The sequence below is a fragment of the Peromyscus eremicus genome, chromosome 8b (assembly GCF_949786415.1).
Source record: "Peromyscus eremicus chromosome 8b, PerEre_H2_v1, whole genome shotgun sequence".
Taxonomy (NCBI): domain Eukaryota; kingdom Metazoa; phylum Chordata; class Mammalia; order Rodentia; family Cricetidae; genus Peromyscus; species Peromyscus eremicus.
This window is the reverse complement of record NC_081424.1, coordinates 55,672,774-55,696,963: the sequence shown is the minus strand read 5'-3', so window position 1 is coordinate 55,696,963 and position 24,190 is coordinate 55,672,774. Positions and strand designations below refer to the sequence as shown.

Sequence of the window (24,190 nt, the reverse complement as noted above, 5' to 3'; positions counted from 1 at the left end):
TCCTAAGGAAGAGTCCAGAATGCCGGGGTTTACTGGAGAAAGGACCTGCCGTGTCACGAGAAGCCATGGCTAAGGAGAGGCTGTTCTCTCTAAAGGTCACGTGTATTGATCTAAGGAAACGTGGCATCCATTCACATCACAAATGTCTAGGTCCAAGTCTGGTGACAAAAACGAGGAAAGCAAGTTTCTTCCCTCAAGTAACTGTTCTACGGAGGAAGTGTGCATGTGATCAAGAGGACTGCAGGTGTGCACGTGTGTGCGCTCACACACATGGTGCAGAGGTGGGGGAGGCGAGGGGGAGAAAGAGAGAGGAATGGCATGTAGCAACCAGGCTGACAAAGGGGCCAGTGACAGCTCACCAAGTCTCTGTGAACTTTATAACTCTATCTTTTTATGAGATTTATTTATCATGTTTATACATATGTATGTATGTGTACCACGCATGGGCCTGGAACTGGAGTTAGGGATGGTTTTGCGCCCCCATGTGGGTTCTGGGAACCAAACTCTGGTCACCTGGAAGAGCAGCCAGTGCTCTTAACCCCTGAGCCATCTCTCCAGCCCCTGTTTTTGTGTCTTCTCTGTTTGGACTGACCACATTTCAAATGCTTGGCAGCCCCATGGCTGCAGCTGCCATACTGGGACAGCTGTGGACAGCAGCAGCAAATCCTTTTACATGGAGAGTCAGGGCTCCGAAGCCTTACCTGCCTTAAAATAGGGCAGACTCACCTTTCCAGAAGTGCGAAACGTTAGGGTATTTTGCCCTTCATCTATAAACAACTTGAAACACTGGGTAACATACATTTAAAATTCTTTTTAAAAGAATCAGAGCTGTCAAGATAGAAAGGACATTCAGGTAAAATCCAGGGGACTTGGGAACCTGGAGATTTAACATACCCCAGTATGTTAATTTTCAGTGTCATTCAGCACAGATATGGGAGCTAGAGCCTGCCAAAGGTCAAATGGGAAATACTTGCTATACAAAACAAGACCCTGAGTAGCTATAATGTCACATAAAAGTGTGTGTGTGTGTGTGGTTGGCCTGTGACCTCTGAGGCAAATCTCCATTCACCTCTTGTCTGAGTCTGTTTTCTCCTACCTCCAGAGCTTCCGGGAGCATCTAATATGTTGGATCCTTTTTGATCCTATTTAAAGAAGCATGTGGGGTTGGCCTGGTTGGCCTAACCTGGCATTCAGAGTGGCTTCTGGGGTGGTGTTTATATCACAATTAAACTGTTTTAATTTTAGCACTGTTGGGAGGCAAGAGAACCTAGAAAAACGAAGCTCTGTGGTGAGGAGGTCTTTAAAGGATGCAGAGGGACTTCATGAGGCAAGAGGCTTGTCCTTTCTTCCTGGTCCCCCCGTGACTCCGAATCCCAGCAGTGGGTGGGAGGAAGTAGAGCAGGTGGCAAGAGAGTGAGTTGATAAAGGCACAGAATTGGGCACAAAGTACAGAGAGCGTGGCCCCGAGCCACCCGGATCTACTGTGTGGGAAGTCTTGGCTTCCGTGGCCTGGGGCAAGCCACTCAAACTGTGACCCTGTTTCTTCATGAACCCTGACAGGCAACTGTGTATTTGAAGTGACCTAAGCCCTATCTACTGTCTACAGTGTGTGAGCCATAAAACTTGTCCTGGCCCCTTGACTCCTCATTACCTTCCTTGTGCCCATCAGTGCCTTTCCCTGGGTCCTGTGCTGCGGGATGTCTTTCTGTACGCTGTGACTATATGCTGCTCTCATTGGCTAATAAATTGGCCTATGGCAAGGCAGCTTAGAGGCAGGTGAGAAATCCAAGCAGAGATACAGAGAGAAGGGCAGAGTCAGGGGAGACTCCAGCCCACCGTCCAAGGAGCAACAAGATGCCAGCGGACTGGTAACGCCATGGCCACATGGCAACACATAGATTAATAGGGATGGGTTGAGCTAGCTAGCGAGAAGCCTGAGCCATAGGCCATCCAGTTTGTAATTGATATAAGCCTCTGTGGGTTTACTTGGGATCGAGCGGCTGCAGGATCAGGTGGAACACAGGAAAACTTCCGTCTGTAGTCTTGGTTGTCACCCTGAGCTGTATGGTCCCCTCCTCCAATGTCACTGCAGTGCTAGCCCTGTATGTCCAAGCTTCTACAACCTTAGATTCAACACCTTGATGGTTCTTTCCACCAAAGGGCAGAAAAGTCCGTACCCTGACTCCTGGTGTCCTCAGGGCTGCCAGGCCATAAGGGCTGGGACAGTCACTCATAACTTCATTGGCAAGCTCAGACTAAACATTGGGGACATCCTCTCTCAGGGGCTTCTGAAAAGGTGAGGTGTAACTAAAGTAGGGATTTGCTGTTCTGACTTATTAATGTTCTGTGAAATGTGTATCCGGCCTTTGCACGAAGCCAACAGAGGCAGAGGCCTGGACCCTCAGTGGGCAGGTGCTCTGGGGTCTCGGTGACTCAGGACAGCCAGTGTGCTTCCTTGAACCCATGTGACTTCGGGAAAGCCTCATCTGTAATTTGAGGTGTGGACATCCCTCTGGCCAGGTGCTGTTGGCCAGTGAAGGCCCTCCTCCCTGTTGGAGGCTGTTCACCCTGAGAGGTTACTTCCCCATCCTCCCAAGCTGTATCCATGAGTTGCATCAGAGCTTGTTGCCATGGCTACTGCTGGGCAGAATGAGGACTCAGACTGCCAGACTTTAACAAATAGAAACTCAGGGCCCCAGCCACATTTGAATTTCAGGCAAACAATGAATAATGTCTTAGTGTTTGGCTCCAGTGGTACTTGGCTCATAATTTATAACAAATATGTCTTCCATTTGATGGTACATGGTCATGTTTATGTGAGCAAATGATGTGCAGTTTATGAGAAATTAATATTTAGCTGTATACCTTGTGTTTTACCTGGTGACCTCAGTAGGGACAGAAAATCACCTTTTTTTTTTTTTCACCAGAGTTGAAGATTTCACTGGCAACAACGGGTATTAGGGAAGACCCAGAGCTGGGCGGGGGGAAGATCTGAGAGCTGAGTTAGGGGAGGACTCAGAGCTGGTTGGGGAGGATCTGAGAGCTGAGTTAGGGGAGGACTCAGAGCTGGGTGGGGAGGACCTGAGAGCTGAGTTAGGGGGGTCAGAGCTGAGTTAGGAGAGGACTCAGAGCTGTGGAGGGGGGTCAGAGCTGAGTTAGGGAAGGACCCAGAGCTGTGGGGGAGTCAGAGCTGAGAGTTAGGGGAGGACCCAGAGCTGTGGAGGGAGAGGACCTATGTTAGCTATGTTAGGGGAGGACTCAGAGATGTTTGGGGAGGATCTCAGAGCTGTATTAGGGGGGGACCCAGAGCTGGGGGGGGGAGGGGGAGAGGACCCAGAGATGTGGGGAGGGCTGGATGGGGAGGACCTCAGATCAGTGTCAAGGGAGGACCCCAGCTATGTGAGAGGAAGACTGCAGAACTATGTGGAGACTTCATTGGTCCCCAGTCTGACAGAAGAACATACAATTTATATCTTTTTCTCCATAGTTAAAATTTTTGTTTTATACATATATATGTATATATATATATATATTTGCATGTGTATTTGTGTGTTTATCTGCATATGTGTTTGGGTGTGCTTATGTCTTACATATGTGTGAAGGTCAGAGGACAATTTGTAGAAGTTCACTCCTTCCACCCTGTGAGTCTCAGGGATGAAACTCATGCAGGCTTGGTGACAAGCACCCCCTAGACCATTTGGCTGGTCCTCCCTACGTAATTAAGCTTATTTATTAAAGGTCCTGTGTCCACAAGAGACAGAATTAGATATTCTGAGGTCCCAGCCTAAGGAAAGATGTCTCTTGGGAAGAACTGTTTTTAAAAAACCTGCTTCAGTACAATTTCAGAACTATGTAAGGAAGCTACACACCCTTCATGTTTCTCTCCTAAGCAGTGTGGTAGTTGTGTACATTTTAGCGTCTTTTTTATTCCTTTCAAAATTCTGATAAACCTGGGCGTGGGGGTTGTCTTTGTGCATGTGTGTACATTCCTATTTCTCTGTGAGTAATGAGTTTGTACTTTGAAAATAAGACTTATTCTATTCCAATGTGGAGAAAGTAGAAAAAAATAATGAAACTTTAAAGCAGGTATTTCTTGTGTAGATTTAAAATTTAGTTTAAACATTGCCTAAACAATACTTAATGAAATGGGAGAGATGGCTCAAAGGTTAGGAGTATTTACTGCTCTTTCAGAGGATCTGGGTTTGAGTCCCAGAACCCACCTGGTGGCTCACAAGCCTCTGGGATTGCAGTTCCGGGGGATCTGGTGCCCTCTTCCGGCCTCCACAGGCTCCAGGCATACACATGGTGCACCACATACAGGCAGACAAAACACTCATACACGTAATTTTTTTAAATTCAAAGATGATTATTTTTGTTGTTTGGGGGACACAGTCTCAGTCTGTAGTCCAGGCTGATTTCAAATTCATGGCAATCCTCCTGCCTCAGCCTTCTAAGTACTGGGATTACAGGTGTGAGCCACCATGCTCAGAAAAACTATTAATTTCTGATGTTGTTTTTAGAATATTTTTAAAGGCTTTAGGACTGAACCATTTTTAGCTTTTATTGTTGTTGTTTTGTTTTATCTAATACAAGATCTTGCTTTTTAGCCCCGATTGCCTTCAAACTTGTTATCCGCATGCTTGAGAACTGAGGTTCAGGTGTACACTATCATGCCTGGTTCCTTAGTTGGTTTTAAAAAAATTTAAAGGATATCTTGTAGTCTAGGCTTACCCTGAACTTACTATACAGCAAGGGATACCTTTGAACTTTTTAGCCTCCTGACTCCATCTCCCAGTTTCTGAGATTATGAGCACGTACTATGTATGGCTCCTTAGTTAACTTTTGGTGTGACCCTGGACCTTGGTCACATCTCTTTCCGAGTGACTTAGCTACAGCCAGGTTGTTGGTTTTCAGGGCAACAGAATTCAGTGTGCTCCCAGGAACAGTCTTAGCTAGCCAAGGACACAACGTGGCTAAGGAGTTCGTACTCTGCCTCACCTGTGCTGTAAGGAGCCCATGGAAGTGTGTGACGGGATTCGAGTAGCAGCAGGTTGTGAGAACCCAGTGATGTTGGAGACAGAGAGACTGTGTAGAAAGCCATCAAGAGACAGAACCACATTGAGGATGGAGGATGTCTTGGTTAGGGTTTCTGTTGCTGTGAAGAGACACCATGACCACAGCAACTCTTATTAGGAAAACATTTAATCGGGGTGGCTTACAGTTTCAGAGGTTTATTCCATGATCATGATGGGACGTGGTGGCATGTAGGCAGATATGGTGCTAGAGAAGGAGCTGAGAGTTCTACATCTTGATCGAAAGGCAACAGGAAGTAAACTGAAACTGGCCATAACTTTAGCATAGGAGATTTCAGAGCCCACCCCCACAGTGACACACTTCCTCCAAAAAGGCCACACCCACTCCAGCAAAGCCACACCTCCTAATAGTGCTGCTCCCTATGAGCTTGTGGGGCCCAGTTACATTCAAACCACCACAGAATGGAAAGAGGGTAGTAGATACAGGAGAGGTGTGGGCAGGGCCAGGATGATGAGCAATGGGTCACAAGAGCCATGGATATGTGAGCAGATGACTCTAGAGTTGGCCATAAATTAACTAGTGCAGAGAGATGTCACATGACTACTTGTAGAACAGGGGAGAACAGTGTGGTGCATCAAGTTTCCTGAGTATGGTGGGGTTCGGGAAGTAAGTCCCTCCCAGAATCTGTTTCTCAGTGTTTTAGACTAAGAATTGCTTTGTTTTTGGACAAAGGGCCTTGTGGGGCCCAGACTGATTTTGAGTTTCTGATCCTCCTGCCTCCCCACACATGTTTTTCATGGTCCTGGGGACTAAATCCAGGACTGCCTTAGGCAAAGAATAACTGTGTTACTTATGCAGCTGACAGACTTAGAATCCGGTGCCATTTTAACCTTCCTGTAGCATGAATCTTAGAGAGTCTTATTAATAAAATCAAACCCAGGGCCAGTTATGAAATGCTGGATGGTCAGAGAGACAGAACAAGCCACAGCTAACCTCACCTGGCCAACTTCTCAGCTGGTCCTGTTTCCTCAGACTGGAAGCCTCTGTGTCCTCATATCCAAATGGCTCTCAGCTGAACTGTGTTGTTAGAAGCCTGAAAGCTTAACCAGCCAAGTGCTTAACCAGCCAAATGCTTCTAGTTTCTGGTCCTCACGCCTTATATATCTTTCTGCTTTCTGCCTCACTCCCTGGATTAAAGGCTCGCTTTCTGGGATTAAAGGCGTGAGTCACCATGCTTGGCTGTATCCTTGAACACATGGATTTCTGCCTCTGGAATGCTAGGATTAAAGGCGTGTGCTACCACTGCCTATCCTCTGTTTAATATTATAGCTGTCCGGTTCTCTGACCCCAGATAAGTTTATTAGGGTACACAATATTTTGGGAAACACAATACCACCACACCTTCCTGTGACTGGCTTCTATTGAGCAATCTTATGAGATACTAAGGTTTGGAGATTGTAGGGCAGTGAAGGCATTTCTCAGCAGAAATACTGAGATGGGTGGAGTCTTCACTCTGGCTGATTGGAATGTGTTTGTCCTGGGGGCCAGTCCACCACAGTTAAACTCCAACCACATTCTAGAGGGAGCTTGGAATCCTGGCCATGGGAGTCGGGTGCACTTAGCCTTACTTGTGACTCGGGAGATGGGGATAAGAGTGGCTGAGGTGGGGCCCCGTGTCAATGGAGCATTCAGAGTGTTGCTTAGGCCTCCATCCCCGGCAGCGAGCAGGGTTGTGGCTCTCCGTCTTCCCACAGATGTGCATGCTTCTTCAGTCAGTATCTGAGCCTTGTGAGGGAACCATTTGTGTCTGTCCATCTTTCCCACCCCCTGCACCTGTCTATCCATCCACCACCCCCAAACCCATGCTATTCCTTGCTTTTCCTGTTAACTTTGATAAGACCATTTGTCCATCCCATGTGCCCATTTTTTTCTACTGCTCTAATGAAATATCTGAAGTTAGGAACTCATAAAGAAAAGGTTTATTGAGCCCACGTTTCTAAAGCTTCAAGATCGTAGTGCTGGTATCAGTTTGATGCTGGTGGGGACCTCTTGACCATGGCATCTCGAGAGTGACAGAGAAGGATCCTGTGGCCACATAGAAAGCTAGGGTGTGACTGGAAGGGAGGTGGTGAGCACTCAGGGTCTGGATGCCCCAGAGCATGAAGCACCAGGCCCTGCCCTTCTTTTGTGCACACCACGTAAGCCTTTGACCAGCCCTGCCAGGCACGGGGGTCATCGCTCAAAGACACATCCCCAGCAGAACTACGCACAACTGTAGATACAGGCCCAACCCCAGAGAGGACGGCGTTTTAATCATTCACTTCAGCTAATTTTAATACGTACATAATTACATAGGTGATTATGTGTCATTGACGACATAGTAAGTACATGTAATTATATTTTATAAGGTCCTTTTATAATTTAACTTGTAACTGATGATAATTTAGGTTAGAAATGAAATCTCTCCTCCTCAAAAGCCTCTGAAATACACAGCACATCTGGAAAGATCCTGGTGCAGGACTATGACATTGACTCCCAGGGTTAAAGACACATGGTTGTCCCCCAGCCCGAACAGCAGCTCTACTTTACACACAGCCACACCACCACCCCGGGGCAGGTCCACAAATTCCACACTGGCTCCAAGCCCCGCCCAAACCTGAAATCAAAACACAAATGCATCTGGTGCATCTGTGTGTCTTGCTTGGTATGGCAATGGAGAGTCTGGGATCTCTCATCCAAGATGGAGTGCCACCCACAGGCGTTATGTGGAATCACAGGTCCCTCACACTTGCTCTTTGCCAGCCCCAGACAACTCCAGAGGACTGAAGTGGGGACTCCCCACCATCTGCTGTACCCCAGTACCCTGCCCCTCATCTTTCCATTTCTCACTTCCACCTTCTCAGCCAAGCTTGACGCCCCTCTCTCAGGATCCCCAGAGGCCCATATTTCCAAGGAACTTCATTTGAATCTCAGGCCTCAGAGACAACAGGTCCTCCTGACAGTGAGTGGCTTTATTTACTGGGCACTTCCTCTTATGGTATTATTTAATATTTTTAGTTAATTCAGCTGTGCATAATTTTTTTCTCATGACTTTTTTCTACATTACTGTGTCACCAAACTTGGAGCAGAGTAGTGTCTGTGACATTTCCAGCCCTGTCCTGCGATCTCTGGAGTATCTACTTTTTCCACTCAGGTGCCTGGACCATCAGGTGGAACCGAGGCATGAAGCCTGTGACTAAAGAGGTGGCTGTTTGGAGGAGGCCCGTGAGGAAGCGGACCCTGGCGCAGTGTGTGGTGGGGTTTCCCACCCTGAAATTCCCCACTCAACTTCTCTGTTGAGTCATTTTCCATGTTCCTGAACATCTCAAGACTTGGTGTGTCTTGATATATCAAGCATTTATGATGGGGTGATGTTGTCCCCAAAGGGACAGAAAATGGTCAAAGAGGAAAGATTAAAAATCTTTCAGGGCTGGAGAGATGGCTCAGTGGTTAGGAGCGCTGACTGCTCTTCCAGAGGACCTGGGTTCAGTTCCCAGCACCCACCTGGCAGCTCACAACTGTAACTCCAAGACCTGACACCCTCATACAGACATGCATGCAGGCAAAACACCAATGCACATAAAATAAAAAATAAGAAAGTTTACAAAAAAAGGAAAAATCTTGCTCTTTTAGTGTGTCAATGTAAATACACAGCTCTATCTCAAATATATATATATATATAGTTTATTCTGGAGTCAAAGATGAATGACTATAGCCTGGGAATCCAGATTTAGGTTATTCCATATACCATGCTCCCCTACAGTAATGATTTCATGGAAAAAAAATGTAAAGATAGATTATATATATATAAACAAATATATACAAATATATATATGTATATACATCTGTGTGTGTGTGTGTGTGTGTGTGTGTGTGTGTGTAGGGGGATATTTTGCCTACATGTATGAATGTGTACTATGTACATGCCTGGTGCCCGCGGAGGCCAGAAGAGGGCATCAGATCCCCGGGAACCGTAGTTATAAATGGTTGTGAGCTGCCATGTGGGTGCTGGGAATTGATCCCGGGTCCTCTGGAAGAGCAGACAGTGCTCTTCACCACTGAGCCATCTCTCCAACCCTTCTGTGAAACTTCTATAATAACAGAACAAGGAAAATCGTAGACTAATATACTTTAAAATGCATTGGTAGAAACATAAGGTGGGTGGGATACAGCAATGTGAGAAAACTCTACTATAGGCTTCTGGTGCTCTCAGATGACATTCTGAGCCTTGGGGTTAGTGAAGGCCAGGGGTCTGCTTTTATATTCCCAAAGGATTTTAATTGACACTCATACACTGATGAGGGCAGTACATGATTAGCAAAAGGAGTTAAAGATGGGCTGAGGTCATTTGGCTCTGGACCTGCAACATTCCAACTCGCTATAATCTCTGAAGTTTTGGTACGTCAGTCATTCTTGCAGAATGCTGAAATAGACCTAGCTACCTCGGAATGGGCCTAGGGGCTACGTGCTTCCCTGCGGCTTATTTCTTTTGTGTTCACTACGTGGTCATCAGTAATAGTGCCGAGGAGAAAGCCCCACGGTGGCAGCAGATGCTAATGCTGTGTGGATTGTCAGCAGATAACCAGCCTTTGGGGTGTGTGTTTTCACCTTTATGTTGTAGAAGAAGTTGAGCACAGGTTTGCTCAAGGTCAAGGTGTGTCCCCTCCCTGCTGGTCCTGCTCTTACCCTGCCTCCTCTTTTACACAGTCATGGCTTTTAGGTGTTCAGCATCTCAGGTTCACACCGGGCACCTCCTGGGTTCAGCCTTGGTACACACACGTCTTCTACGTCATCGTCTTCTAGGCCATCGTCTCCCCTCTCTGCCACTCAACATCCTCATTTACAAAATTACTCTTCTAGGATGTCATGCGTGCCTCCCTTCCCTTGTGTCTTCTTTCCCCTCCCCATAATTTCTTTAAGCTGAAAGGCACAACAGCAAACATAAAGCCAAACCCATAAGACAGGCAAGACATCTGCAGCCAGAGTTGAAAGGTTTTATCTTTCAACTAACCCCTAAAAGCAGTAGTTTAGGATTTTTCCCAGTGACGTCACTTCCTGTAACCACGCCCCTTCCCGGCACCAAGTGTCCAAGGACCACTCCAGGAGTTTGAAGAATACATAGTGCCAGGAATCAGGGCCAGGGCTGGACACAGGTGCAGCTGTTCTGAGAAGGGACAGCTGTCACTCTCTGTTCCAGGGAACAGCCTAGAGAGAGCTGATGTGGGCAGCACTGGGCCGACTGAAAGAGGAGAAATGAGGAGCTGTGAGAACTGCAGCTGACGGCTGAGACCCCCAGACGCTTCCCTGTCCCTCCCGCTCTGTGTGCGCCTTCCCCCACCCTGAGTTCACAAGTGCCGACCTTTCTGTGTTGATCATTCCAAATTGAGGAGAAAGTGGCTTGTGGATAGAAGTGGGGGCCTCGAAACAAGGCCTGCGCCTTGTTTCCTAGTAATCTGGGAGAACTCCCAAGGATGGAGGTACTGTTACAGGTGGCCGCCTGGGCTGCATGTGTGTCCGGATGCTTCGGCCCCCTCCAGAGCTTATGCTTGTGGCCAGGGAGGCTCAGGCTGCCTGGAGGCTGCAGCTTTGGTCACGTCATCCACTGGGCTGCTGCAGAGCACAGTACATTCTTGTCCTGGGGCGATGTGGTGATGGAATGATCCAGGCCACAGAATCCAGAGGGTTCTCAGGACTGGACAGGGAAGGACAGTATCCAAGAGGAGGAACGAAGAGGGAGATGGAACCCAGGTTCCTGCACGGATGATGGAAGAGTTCTTTCCTTGTACAATAAACCAAGTCCTAGTCAGGAGGCACAACCCTGGGAGCCCCACTATCTCAAGTTTAGTCTTGTCTCAGAGGAAGCGAACTGAAGTGATGTTGAAAGGGTGGGAGAGGCTTGTTGTCATCATTTCGGCCCATCTGGGGTACCAGCAGGAGCCGCAGGGATTAAACAGGAAGAACTGGGCCGGAGCCTAAGGTCTGCATAAATTAAGCAACCTCAATCAGACTGTAGTCTTGGCTCAGCCTCTCAGTTGGTTCTGCATCTCAGGTGGACCTGGAGAGGGAGGCCCCATTGCATGGGACAATCCCATTCCCATGAAATGAGTGCTCCTGCTTGGGGTCAGGGAGTGATCTATAAGGCTCTGTGCTTCTGGAATCCAAGGTGGCTGCAGGGTTAGACACTAGCTAGAGACTTGTAGGCACTTTGGAAGTGGGTGCTGTGCAGGATACTGTGACCCGTGATAGTGACATATCAGTCTTATCCATCTCTTCGTGCTTGAAGGGATGAGATAGCTGATGCCCAAATACGTTGTATTTGGACAGATACCCCTTCAGCGATGGGCAAGCCTACCTGCAGGGTTAGGCAGGTCTGTCCCAACAATTTATGACAAGGCAGACATAGAATGAAGGCTCCAGCGCCAGGCTTTTATCCCACTTTTAGTTGCCATCTGAGACAGAATTTTCCAGCAAAAGTAGTTTCTAAGTGCTGGAAGTATCAAGAAATTCTGCCTCTAGTCTCCTCAAATGGGATTTATTGGAAGGACAGTGGATGACTCACACAAAGTGTCTAGCCAGAAAGTCTCAGAAGAGCCAGCCCTGAGGATCTGAAGAAGGTGAAGTAAGATGGTCACACTCACCTGTGTGTGACCCACCTGACATTGTCCCATGCCTGACTCCTGTTTCTAGAATGGACTAACTGGCTACGATGAGCCACGAGCCTCACCCACATGTAGGGCTCCAACCTACCCACAAGCCCATGGGAACATGTCAGATGGCTCCTGTAGCACGAATTGTTAGAGGGTCTTATTAATAAAAACAAACCTGAAGCCAGGTATTGGGGTGAATGCTGGAAGATCAGAGAAGCAGAACAAGCCACAGCTAACCTCACCTGGCCAATTCCTTAGCTGATCCTGTTTCCTCAGACTGGAAGCCTCTGAGTCCTCATCCAAATGGATCTCAGCTGAACTGCTGCTAAAAGCTTAAAAGCTTAACCACTCTAGTTCCTGGTCCCCACACCTTATATACCTTTCTGCTTTCTGCCATCACTTCCTGGGATTAAAAGCATGAGTCACCATGCCTGGCTGTTTCCAGTGTGGCTTTGAACTCACAGAGATCCAGATGGATCTCTGCCTCTGGAATACTAGGATTAAAGGTGTGTGTGCCACCATTTTCTGGCCTCTGTATCCAGTGGCTGTTCTGTTCTCTGACCCCAGATAAGTTTATTAGGGTGCACAATATTTTGGGGAACACAATATCACCACAGGCTCCCGTGTCTACAGTTATGGTAGAGTCAGGCTTTTGCCCTGCATAATAGGACAAAGGCCCAGAGAGACCAAATAGCTACAGTCCAGGGGACTTGGTGGCTGTTGGTGTCATTTGAAATGCCAGACTCACAAACTGAGCAGGGGAGAAATGTCTAAGTCATTTCAGTAGAGTCAGTCCCTGGGGATGACCTGAGGTGACAAGGGGGTTCTCTATGGCACAGTATCTCTGTTTAGTCTTCTCTCTACCTTTTCTGTTAGTGGACTTGAGGACAGTAAGCCCCCACTCAGGTGACTCAGCCTCAGGGAATGGGGGCATGCCTCGGCAATGATCAAAGGTATATCATGGAGGTCAGCAGCATCGGTGACATTCTCTTTACCTGACAGCCCCTGACACGTCCCAGGTGGCCTTCCTAAGAGGGAACCGGAGTGATTCTGACTACCAGCAATTTTTACAAGACCCCCTGAAGCATACACACCCCAAAGACAAAGACACAGCCATGGTGTAAGCAGAGGCGGAGCTTTTTGTCTCATCCGCCCCAATCCCAAATACCCAGCAGCCACTTCCCAAATTACCACACAGAGGATGATATTAATTATAAATGCTTGCCCAGTGGCTTATTACTAACTAGCTCTTACATTTAAATTAATCCATTTCCAGTAATCTATTTATTGCCACGTGGTCTGTGGCTTACTGGTCCTCTGATATCTTGTTCCTTGGCGGCTCCCTGATTCCGCCCTTCTTCATCCCAGTTCTCAGTTTGACTGTACTGCCTAACCTTATCCTGCCTTGCCACAGGCCAAAACAGCTGTATTATCAACCAATGAGAGCCACACATTCACAGCATACAGAAGGACCATCCCACAGCACCATGGGGTTAGCTTATGGAAAGCCCATAGTGTCACTGCTTAGAAACCAGAATATGGGGCCTTCTAGATGGTTCTAGCGTTCCATATTCAGCCTCCAATCTGGAAGAGAAAGGTGTTTCTAGGGCAATCGAGGTCAGACCCACTTGTCTTTGTGTGCATGTAGGGTGTGGGAGCCCTCTACACAGTGTACCCCACTAAGCAGTATAAACAAGGGTCCAACCTTCACTGAGAATTCATATAGCACACAACCCACCTGCCAACACCTCTCACTCTAAAGGTTCACTTCAAGGGGCTGTGTTGTCATTTACATTCAACTCTGTGTCACAGTCTTTTCCTGAGACCACTAGCCTCAGAAAACTGGCTGCCGAGAGTAAAGGCATCACCAAAGAACACAGTCAGATTGTCACCTGAAAGCAAGTCTTAATTTTCATAAGCCCCTCCAAAGAATATGGTAATAATTTTGTCACACCTACAACATGACAGCTCTGAGTCATTGAAATGGAGAAACTTCTGTTTTCCTCTACCATGGTTGCTGGTCATTCTTGATGCCAATGTGTGTCATCAGTGAGAAAGAAGGAGTTGGGTCCATAGTGTTCTTTGATGGAGTTTAGAAGCCTATCATCCAGTCATTTTCTAGAACATACATCTTGTGCTGTCAGCACCAGGACATGGATGTGGGTGGATCCAGACTCTGATACTATTTCTCCCAAGTTACTTCATCAAGAGGTATAAAGGACTGGCCACCCGGAAGTTTCCTCTCCTTTCCTGAAGACTGTTGCCGGGTCTTGCTTCTTTATAACCTTGCTGCTCTGAAACTCTTTCAACATCTGGGGTCTTGGCTGAAATGCTTTGCAATATTAGCCTGCAGCTTTGTCTTAGAGCATGGCCCAAGAAAAGCAGACCCAGGACCCCAGGACAGTGGAGTAAATATGTGTGTGTGTCCTCTGGTTTGTTGCAGAATTGGTGATGCTTCTGGAGTGGTGGTCAGGCACCGAGTGCACCATCTACACCGACCCGAGGTCCTCCCCCCACTACGGGAAGGAAAACGCCATCGTGGTTCTCAACCACAAGTTTGAGATTGACTTTCTCTGCGGTTGGAGCCTGGCTGAGCGCCTTGGGATCCTGGGGGTAAGTGGGCTGTGCCTTTTCCCATCATGCTTTTCTCCGAGTCTGCCATGCAACTTGCCGTTTGCTCTCAGTCACTCAGAACTTCTAGAATCAGCAGGCTTTGTTGTTGTTGTTTTTATCTAGGGGGCAGAAGTGAGATAGGATCTTGCCATGGAGCCCAGGCTGTTTGAGAATCCCAGAGTCGGGATTAGATGCATGAGCTACCATGCCCAGCTTTGGCAAGGCATTTTTATTTTTTGGTTTTTTGTGATTAGGATTATTGGTTTTTATAGTATGAGATGATCTCAAAAGCTTCTCGTCTTGGTTATTTTTCTCCTTGCTGTGACAAACTGCCAGGCTAGAGCAACTGAAGGAGGTAAAGACTGGTTTGGGCTGGTCTACGGGCAGAGTCCACTCTGGTGGGAAGGCTGGCAGCAAGAGCTAAGGGCATCTGGTCAATCGCATTTCCTCTGCAGTCAAGAAGCCAAAAGATGATGAATGCTTGAGCTTAGCTTGTTTGATCAGTTTCCACCTCTAATTCATCCTGGGGCCCTGGGCCTTGGAACGTTGCTAGCCACAGTCACGGTGGGTCATTCCACTTCAGTCATCTAATCTGGGTAATGACTCACAGGTGTGCCCGGAAGCGTGCCTCATCGGTGCTGGTTCATCTTGAACCAGCCAACTGGACAGTATTAACCATCGTGATGCATGGACTTCTTGCTTAGAATCGGGATTAACATCTCATGAGCCATAGCAGAATGTACTCAACTGCACCACATGCCACTTAAGTTTTACTGTTAATTTATTTTTTAACCCTTATAGAAGCATTTATGAGTGGATATATAGTACTGTCCCCAAAAATAATAATAATGAGAGAGTGTTTCTGCAGTCTGCTCCGGGCCACCCAGCTGTAATGGGATTTGGACTGGAACTTGTCTAGTTTGGCCCCAATTCCTAGTCTTAATTGCTTAGCTCACAGGCAGATTTTGAATTGCTCCAGGCTTAAGAATGTTGAGTCTCTGAGTGGCAAAGTTTCAAGAGCAGAATTTGGAATTATTCCTAAATTCTGTTTCCCTCGAATTACTTCTTGCATGTAGCCTCCTTGCTTTTCTAACTGGGTCTCGTTGGTTGGCTTTTGTCATCTTTAACACATAGAGCCTGTACGGCATTTGTGACTGCACGTCACCAACAGCCTTCAGACAGTGCAATGGAAACAAGTGTGTTTGGGCCCCAGGGCGGAAAAGTCCCCCGAAGTTGGCATGAGAACTCAGAGGTGAAGTTTTGCGTTTGTAATGATGGCCCACAGATAGACAGGGGGCCTGCTCATGGCACACTTGGTTTAGGCAGCACACATACACAATCCGTTATGTTTAGACTACTATGCTGTGACCACGGAGAATGGGAGGGGCCTGAGTGTGCAAAGCACATTTGCATTTGTGTTCAAATATGTTTTCCAAACAAAAATGAAAATTCTAGTATAGAGGTTCCCCCTTGGTCCATGGGGGACATGTTCCAAGGCATCCCAAGAGTGCCAGACTCAGTGGGTAATATCAGTGTGCTGTGTGCTGGTTTTGTGTTCCGACCTAAGAGTCTAACTTGTATATAAGAACAGTGAGAGGTGAATAGTAACTAAAATAGAGGAGTTAGAGTCATGATCTACAGTAATCTATTTAAGTATTTAAACTTTCTATGTAGCTTTGGAATGTTCCATTTAACGTCTCCAGACCACATTGCCCCTGGGTGACTCAAACCATGGGTGAGGTAGGAAGCTACCATGTCCCTGACATCTTGTGCTTGGAAGGCAGTTAGTGATCTTCTGGATGTTCCAGGTGGCTTTGGTGGCCTTTCTGTTCTGAATGTGATGGATTTTCCATAAGTCAAGAGTCTCTGTGGTAGGGGGCTCTGAGGCCCTGTCGGCTTCCTGCTCTACCCAGGGAGCAATGTGACCCTGATCCCCGTGGCTTTATGCAGGCCATCTGTGCCATTTCTCATCCTTACACACTGTGGTGGTTTGAATAAGAATGCCCGCCACAGGCTCAGAGACTTGAATGCTTGGCCACCAGGGAGTGGAGTTAGGAGGTGTGGCCTTGTTGGAGGAAGGGTGTCACTGGGGGTAGGCTTTGGGGTTTCAAATGCTCAAGCCAGACCCAGTGTCTGTCATACTTTCTGCTGCCTGCTGATCTGGATGTAGGACTCTCAGCTCCCTCTCCAGTGTCACGTCTGTTTGTGCACCGCCATACTTCCTGCCGTGACGACAATGACCCAAACCTCTGAATGTAAGCCAGCCCCATTGAAATGTGTTCCTTTGTAAGAGTTGCTGTGGTCATGGTGTCTCTTCACAGCAACGATGACTAAGACACTCAGTTCTCCTCACTTGTGAGTAAGCCCCGGAGCCCCAGTGGCTCCTCAGTGTGCAAGGAAGCAACCAATGAGTCTGATTCCAAAGCTTTGGAGACTGGAAACCACAGGCTGACTGCTGGCAGGCCAGCTTCGTGGATACACACGGCACTCCTTAGGAGGAGCAGGAGTCATTGGTACCTTTAAGGGGTAGGGGATGGGGCCCCAGGAAAGGGCCATTGAAGTTCAGAGACGCTCGCACACAGCCCAGGATCCAGCGAGAGGAATGTGGCCAAGAGTCCACAGCCAGGGGGAAGCAGGGAAACATTCAAGAGAAAGGGAATGATGCAATGCACCCAGAGTAGTGACACAGAAAAGGGCTCGGGGACGGAGGGGTGACCCCAGGTCAATCGGGGGACCCGTAACTAGAGAGGACACCCAGGGCTGGAGAAGCGCCTTGGCTCCAGAGAAGAAGCTGGTAATGGAAGGCATACTAGGGCCAGACTTTTATGGAGCAGAGACGCCATCTGAGCAATCTAGGGTTTTCCCCAAAGGTTCTGAGCCCTGGGAAGGCTTTCCACCTCTGAACACTGTGTAAGATACAGATGTACCCAGAACATTGCCCTTCCTGCCGGCCCAGGATTTCAGTTCTACACTGATGTGTTAAAGGAATAGTAGATTCAGAGATTTTTCATTTTTATTATTATCTTTAAATCCGAACCACCGGAGTTGGACATAATGGGTGTGAACAATCCCACTGGTGAGGGTGGCTGGAGTTTAGGAATTGGGGTGAGGTTCAGCAAGCAGGTCCCAAACCTTAAACCAGAGCAGGGTGACACCATATTCTGCAGCCCGGGAGCCAGGTTTCCCCTGCAGTGCCTCCCCAGCTCTAACGTTCCCTAAAGAGCTGAGGGAGAGGAGGGGAATCACTTTTCAATTTTCTCCAGTCACCAGAGAAGCAGGCAGTGGCATTGCTTCTGGATTACAAGGCTTTGGGAGAAGAGGAGGGAGAGAGAAGATGGGGGGCACTTTCACAGGTAGTTGCTGCTGGACTGTGACCTGCTGTGAGCGGAGGCAACTTTGCTGTCCCTCAGAGGCGCTGGATGAGGTGCCTGCCCTCTTCCAGAGCGACCTGTAATTCCTGCTGCTTTGAAAGGACAGGGGGAAGTGTCTGGTTAAATTGATTGACCCACCAGACTCCATCTTCAATGACCTTTAAAACACCACCACCACCTTATCCATCTTTCTGCCTCCCCTTGTACAACGTGGTATTGAGAACCTTCTGGAGTTTGGGTTTGTTTATTTTAAGAGGAGGGATTGAGGGATAGAGTGATAGAGGGAGATAGAAGATGATTAGATAGATAGATAGATAGATAGATAGATAGATAGATAGATAGATAGATAGATAATCATATCAATCCTGACTGGCATTTTTTAAAAAATTATCATCTGGAATAGCCCAAGAGGAAATGAGTTTAAAATAATGTAATTTACAGAAATTCTTGACATTGAATATGAAGGACAAGTGATAGAATTTTCTTTAAAAACAGGTTTGACCTTGTAAAAACACTGAGCCCCGACCTGGGTGGCCAAGGCCAGCCCAGCACCCTGCCCTGGAGACTCAGGTTAGGGCTGGGCCATCTTTGCTTGATGGAGTCATCCCCAAAGGCCATGATGAAGTTTCTCAGACATCGGCTGACCTTTTCCTCTTGGGGCCAAGTGTGACCTGGGGGTGGCTAGGGAGGGTTCCACCATTTGCTCAGTGAACTAAAGCTTCTGTTCCTATCTGCTTATCTTTTTGCCTCAGTGAAGCACGATGTGTCAAGGTCAAGATTGTAAAATCTCAGGACAGTGCCAGGCTTGGAACTCCATTAGTGATGTGCTACCCTGCTGCTGTTCCAGTTCTCATCTGCCACCCAGGCTAACTCTGAGGCTGGCTGGGAGATTTTGCCTCAGCTCCTTAATGAAGTTATATGTCTTAGTCATCTGCGGCAGCGTGTGGTCTCCGAAGTGAGCAGATGAACGCACAGGCATGGAGACCACTGACTCGCCTGCATTGTTGGAAGGGCAGGCACCAGCCAGCTGGTCTTCCAGAAGAGAGCTAACAAGGCTGTGGTCATGTGACTGCAAGAGTGACGGTCTCATCTGAAAGTTTGGCATGTACTGGCTAGCCTCCAAGCTCAGTCACAGGCCTATTGTCCATGCCTCAATCCCTAACACATGGGCCGGATGGAGGGTTTCCCTGCAAACGGTAGCCCCTTCTCATAGGGTATGCAAAGCCAAAGAGAGCAGGAGCAAGCCCCCCAGGGCAGAAGTCAGAGCATTGTGTGATGGAACCTTGTATCAGATTCCACGTGTTAGGAGTGAACCTGGAGCCCAGCCCACACCAAGGGAAACCTCTAGGTGGTGGGACCATCTCAGAGGCCGCCCACCACACCATGATATTTTCTTTGAGACCCTCGCTTACTTCCTCCTCTTGGTAAATATCAGTCAGGTGATTCAAGGCAGCCTGGTCTGAACACAGGTGAGAATATGTTGGGTTTCTCTGTGCACAGAACAAAAGAGAACTGGTTTTTTCTCCCTCCCTCCCTCCCTCCCTCCCTCCCAGACTGTCCTAGAACTCCAGCTGTAGCCCAGGCTGGCCTTGAACTCCCATAGATCTTGCCTGACTCTGCCTCCAAAGTGCTGACGTTAAAGGCGTGAGCCACCACTGCCCAACTTGTTACTTCTTTTACAATATATTTTGATCATGTTTTTCCCCTCTCCCAACTCCTTCCCACCTCCCTACCCCCCCCACAGAAAAGTTTTATGTTTTCTTCCTGCCCCCGCCCCCCCCCCCCCGTCTGTCACACACACACACACACACACACACACAGAGAGAAAATCAAGACAAAAACAAAAGGGAAAAAGCCCACCCAAACCAACATGAAGTTCATTTTGTGTTGGCTCACTCCTCCTGGGCGTGGGGCCTGCCCTGGAGGTGGTGGGTGTACCCCGTGACACTCCATTGTTGAAAACTGACTTCTCCTTTTCAGTAGGGATCAATTGCACATGGCTTCCGGTTAGGGGGTGGGACCTCAGATCTGCTTCCCCTCTCAGTTCTGGGACCCTGTCTGGCTTGAACAGGCATAAGCCACTGTGGGCTGTGGCTGTTAACCCTTCGAGTGCTGAGGAGAGTGGCAGGACAGCTCCTAAACCCACCTGTGGGGATAAACTAAACTATTTTAAGGGGTCCTGCATTTGAATGGTTAGGAGCCCCCTGGGGATTTTCAGAGGGAGTGAACTGAAGAGAAGCCTGGAAGGGCAGTATGACTCTAGGGAAGGAAGAGAGGTCTAGGTGAAGGGACCCACAAGGGAAGCCACAAGTGTGGGTGTTTGAAAAGAGAAATTATAAATGGTATACCTACTTGGTGAGTGATGTCCAGGGACCATGGTAGCCTGGGTGTGACATCTGAGGCTTCCACACCAGAGCAGGGCTAAGTGTATACATTAGCCCTCACCCCTACCCCATCCTCTAACTCCAGCACTCAAATCATCATGGGGTGGGTGACCTGGGTCTGGATGTTAGTGATGCTGTTTGAGCTGAGTAGAGGGATGGTGTAGAGTGAGCACCCAAACCAGCCCCTTTCTCCTATAGGCTGGTACTCCTGAGAGCTACAATCTATGTTCTTCCAGTTTAGTCCCTCCCATCCCCTCCTCTATTGGTTCAGGATTCTCCCTCTTAGTTAATTACCATCCTGGGCTTTTGAGATTGTCCCCTCTTCTGATGGTGGGCTCAGTCATGAAGCAGATGGCCCGTAGCTTCCCAGCTCTCGGAGCTCTGAGACTGCATGCCAGCTACCAGCTAGGGGAGAGGGGCCTAGCGTCTCCTGCTTGTCTTGGACTCTCTGAAGGGCTCTGAGGGCACCTCATTGAAAATGGGCCCTAATAATTCATTTTTTTTACATCTCAGCCAAGATGAATGGCACCCTACTGCAGATTTTGGCAGGCTGAGTGGACAGATGTGCCACTTCAGCGATTCATTTACTGAGCCAGGAGTTGGGGGAGGGGGTGGGAGGAACCTGGTGTTGTGCAGATAAGGAACCCAAGTAAATGGTACTTACAAGGTGACCAAGTGAATCCTGGGTAGAGAAGAGTCCCTGGCAGCTCCCAGAAGCACAGCCTCCTTGAATGCTCTCCTGAGCCGGCCCTAAAGGGTAGTCCTAAGCTAGGCATGGCAGGGCCCCTTCCCTGACAAGAACCGACTTTTCTGGCAAGCCAGTTAAATTAGCCTGTGCTGGCCAGGAGGGAACCAAGCAGAGCTCGGCCCAACAGCAGGGCTGGCCATGGCCACCTCCCTCTCCTGCAAACACCCCCAGCCAGCGACATCTGCTCTGAACAGCTCTGCTCCTCACTAATTACCCCCACACCCATCTGCCCCTGGAACTCTTTCAACTGGCCACACCACCCCACACCTGTCAGAGCAAGGCGTCCCATTATCCCCTCTCTGTAAGGAGTCCTGTGTGTGTGTCCCCTGTTTTGTACTCCGCCCCCCCTCTATCATGTAATACCTCCTGCTTATCTTCCCAGATAGTTTAGTCTAAGGCCATCCCGGAAGCATCCAGGTCAGCCTTTCAGAACAGTGAGGGGGTGGGGTGACGGGTGGTGAGAACCTTGCACAGGAACTCCTTTTGTTTTTTTGTTCTGGCTACGATGGCTCCTCAGAAGGTCTCAACATACTTCTTAGCCACCAGACCCCCCTCCCCTCCCCTCCCCTCCCCTCTGCCCTTTACACCCCTGTCAAATCTAGAGAAGTCTAGGGCTTGCCAAGGGGAGGAAAGTGGCTGGATTGAGGGAAATTCTATTCAGAGCCGAAGGACCTTGCACCCTGGGCTTGATTTTGATAAATGATACATGGTTATTTTCCAGCCGGAGAGAGACGAGTTCTTAGAGAGTGCTTTTGTTTCGCATTTGGCCAGTGCGTTTCCCCCCCTGTGGCTGTGACTAATCGTGGAACAGGGTTCATTTTGTCTGCAGACTCTCTTAGGACTTTCTGGTAGGAAACTCTCCACTGCATTTTCCTGTGTGTGAGGCCTTGGGAAGCCAGAGCAGGGCGAGCACCGCAAGCAAGTATCAGAGTCTCTCACTTTCGATACCCACTGACACACCCAGGTCGTCATTTTGAGCCCCGCCCTCATCTCCTTCATCACACCAGAGTTTCCTTGTGCATCTTGCTCTCACAAATGGGCAGCCCCTCTGCCCCGTGCACAGGGGAAGTGACTAAGCCAATCTCCACTGTGCTACTACTGTTTGCCTACCTCGAGGTCACAGACAGTCCATCCCATTCCCCCTTTGTGCCTGGCCTAAAGGAGGTCCTTGCTAGATAACATTTGCATGGACTGGTCAGTTTGAGGTTAACGATTCCGGGAGATAAACTCTCATGTCACCAGTGGGCACCAAGGCTGAGCTGTTGCAGGCCCCCACCAGACTTGGGTGTTTGCTACTTGTCTCAAGGAACATGCTAGAAGTATGGCCTTTTGACCTTACTTTTAACATCTCACTGATTTTAAAATTTCACTGAAGTGACCTCATTTATTTGTTTTTCAATAGAAACTTCAACAACAAAGTGATGAGTGACAGGCTCGTGATCAATGGCACCACTAAGCTTCAGTAACTAAAAAGTTTTAATTGCATCTATTTATTTTGTGTGTGTGTGTGAAAATGTGTAGATGTGTGCAGAGGTCAGAGGTCAGTACTGGGTTCTGCCCTCTCCTTTCCCATGGGTCTGGGAGTTCTAACTCAGGCCACCAAACATCCTCTCCCACTGAGACAAACATCTTGCCGGCTCTAATTTTTATATATTTAGTAGAAATGACCAACCATGGCTAGACCCAAAGGACTAACTGACTTAACCTTCAGGAATGGTTTTGTGTTTGGAAGCTAGTAAGGTATTAATGCAAACATTGCCTTGACCAGGAGCCATCCTGCAGAATAATGATCTTGGTCCTGAACAGGTTTCTGCCAGACCCTGGGGGTTTTCAGTTAGGGGACAGGGGACAGTGCTGGACATAAGTCCTAACCTGCAGGCCAGGTACTAGTTGGCATCTTCCACTGGTCAGGCTGCCGTCTTGGACCTAGAAGGGGTCTCGTTTGAAGTCTCGTAGTGAAGCGAGTTAAAAGCCAACACATTTGAGGGTTAAGATGCCCCGAGTTCCAGTGCTGTTAAAAGCAGCTCAGCTCTTGCTCTGGCCATCTTAGTTGGAGATGCTAAGTCCTGGCTCACAGAATGGCTGTTTGCTCTGAGAGATGGGTGATGTCCTCCCTGGTGGGGTGGGGCCCCCATGGTAAGAAATCCTCCTCCCTTATGACTCAGTAACACCCTTAATTTTCACATCTCCCCCTCCCCCCACCGCCAGAAAATTTCCGGAAATTTTCAATTGTAGGATGTACTTACTGTGTGACCTAAAAACTGGCCAAGGCAGACACTTTGGCACCTGGTGGTTGTAGATGACCCTATATACACGTTAGGTTTTCCTATTCATGTTTATGTCTTACTTTCATAATAGTTTCCAGTCATAAATTACCTTGTGAAAGATGTTAGCATAGCACCTCCTCCCCCTCTCTCCCCCCCCTCCATCTCCTACTTAGTGTAACACGAGGATTTTATATGGAGTGAATATTAGTGGCTGTAAATTAAGGGTTGACCAGTTTGATTTGTAATTGGCCAGCCAGAGAGTGAGCATGTCCAGCTCCACGGACCGCGGCGTAGTCTCGACGACGTCTACGCGGCCCCAGTGTGGCAGATGTATTGTTGCTGCGTTCAGGGGGAATGCTCGCCCTTGTGCCGGTAAAGCTGCATGGACACCAGCGGGCAGCGGGGAGAATGGCTTTGGTGCAGACTGACCTCTGTTACATACCGTCTGATGTGGAGCATATGCTCTTACCGTGGGACAGTAAAGCGGCTCTGGGTGATGTAAGACAGTGACGGGAAGACAGACCCTTGAGTCGCCCCCTCCAATAGAACCCCTCGATCCCACAACCCACCAGGGCAGCCTTCTCCACTAGCTACCAAAGGCCAAATGCTAACACACACTTGAGTTTCTTAGGAGAACCACAAACAGGAAGTGCACCCAAGAGTGCAGCCGTGATTGGCTGGGTGAGACTGACCACCCAGCCTGCCCAGTAGCTGCCATGTTATAGAACCAGTAGCATCTCTGTAGGTGGCAGCATGGGTCATTCCGTCATTCCTGAACACTGCCACATGTAATTTTTGCAAGATACGGTACATTGAATCTTAAAAATAGTTTTAACGTCCAGAAAGATGAGCTTAATTAGTCCATGGAGACTTTTGCTTTGGTGCTGTTGGTTTATATCACAGAAACTTTAAGTTGGGAGGGGAAGGAAACAAGGTGAGGGCCGGTGGCAATGTCCCTCCTTGTCACAGACAGGAGCTGTAGTGTGGACACAGGGTGGTGGGCTCCCAGGGAGAACTGTGACCCCAAAGACAGTTTGGTTTCCAGTGTGATGGACGCGAGAGTAGGATCTTCTCAGGAGTCCAGCAG

General features: G+C 48.4%; 1 protein-coding gene across 1 annotated transcript in view; it reads left to right on the top strand.

Annotated features, from left to right (window-relative positions):
• Nucleotides 1-24,190, top strand: part of Agpat4 (1-acylglycerol-3-phosphate O-acyltransferase 4) — a 104,565-nt gene that overhangs the window by 71,177 nt on the left and 9,198 nt on the right. Inside the window, exon 3 of the mRNA XM_059272844.1 lies at nucleotides 14,164-14,333. Within this exon, the coding sequence (XP_059128827.1) occupies nucleotides 14,164-14,333 (170 nt within the window). The remainder of the gene's footprint in view (nucleotides 1-14,163; nucleotides 14,334-24,190) is intronic.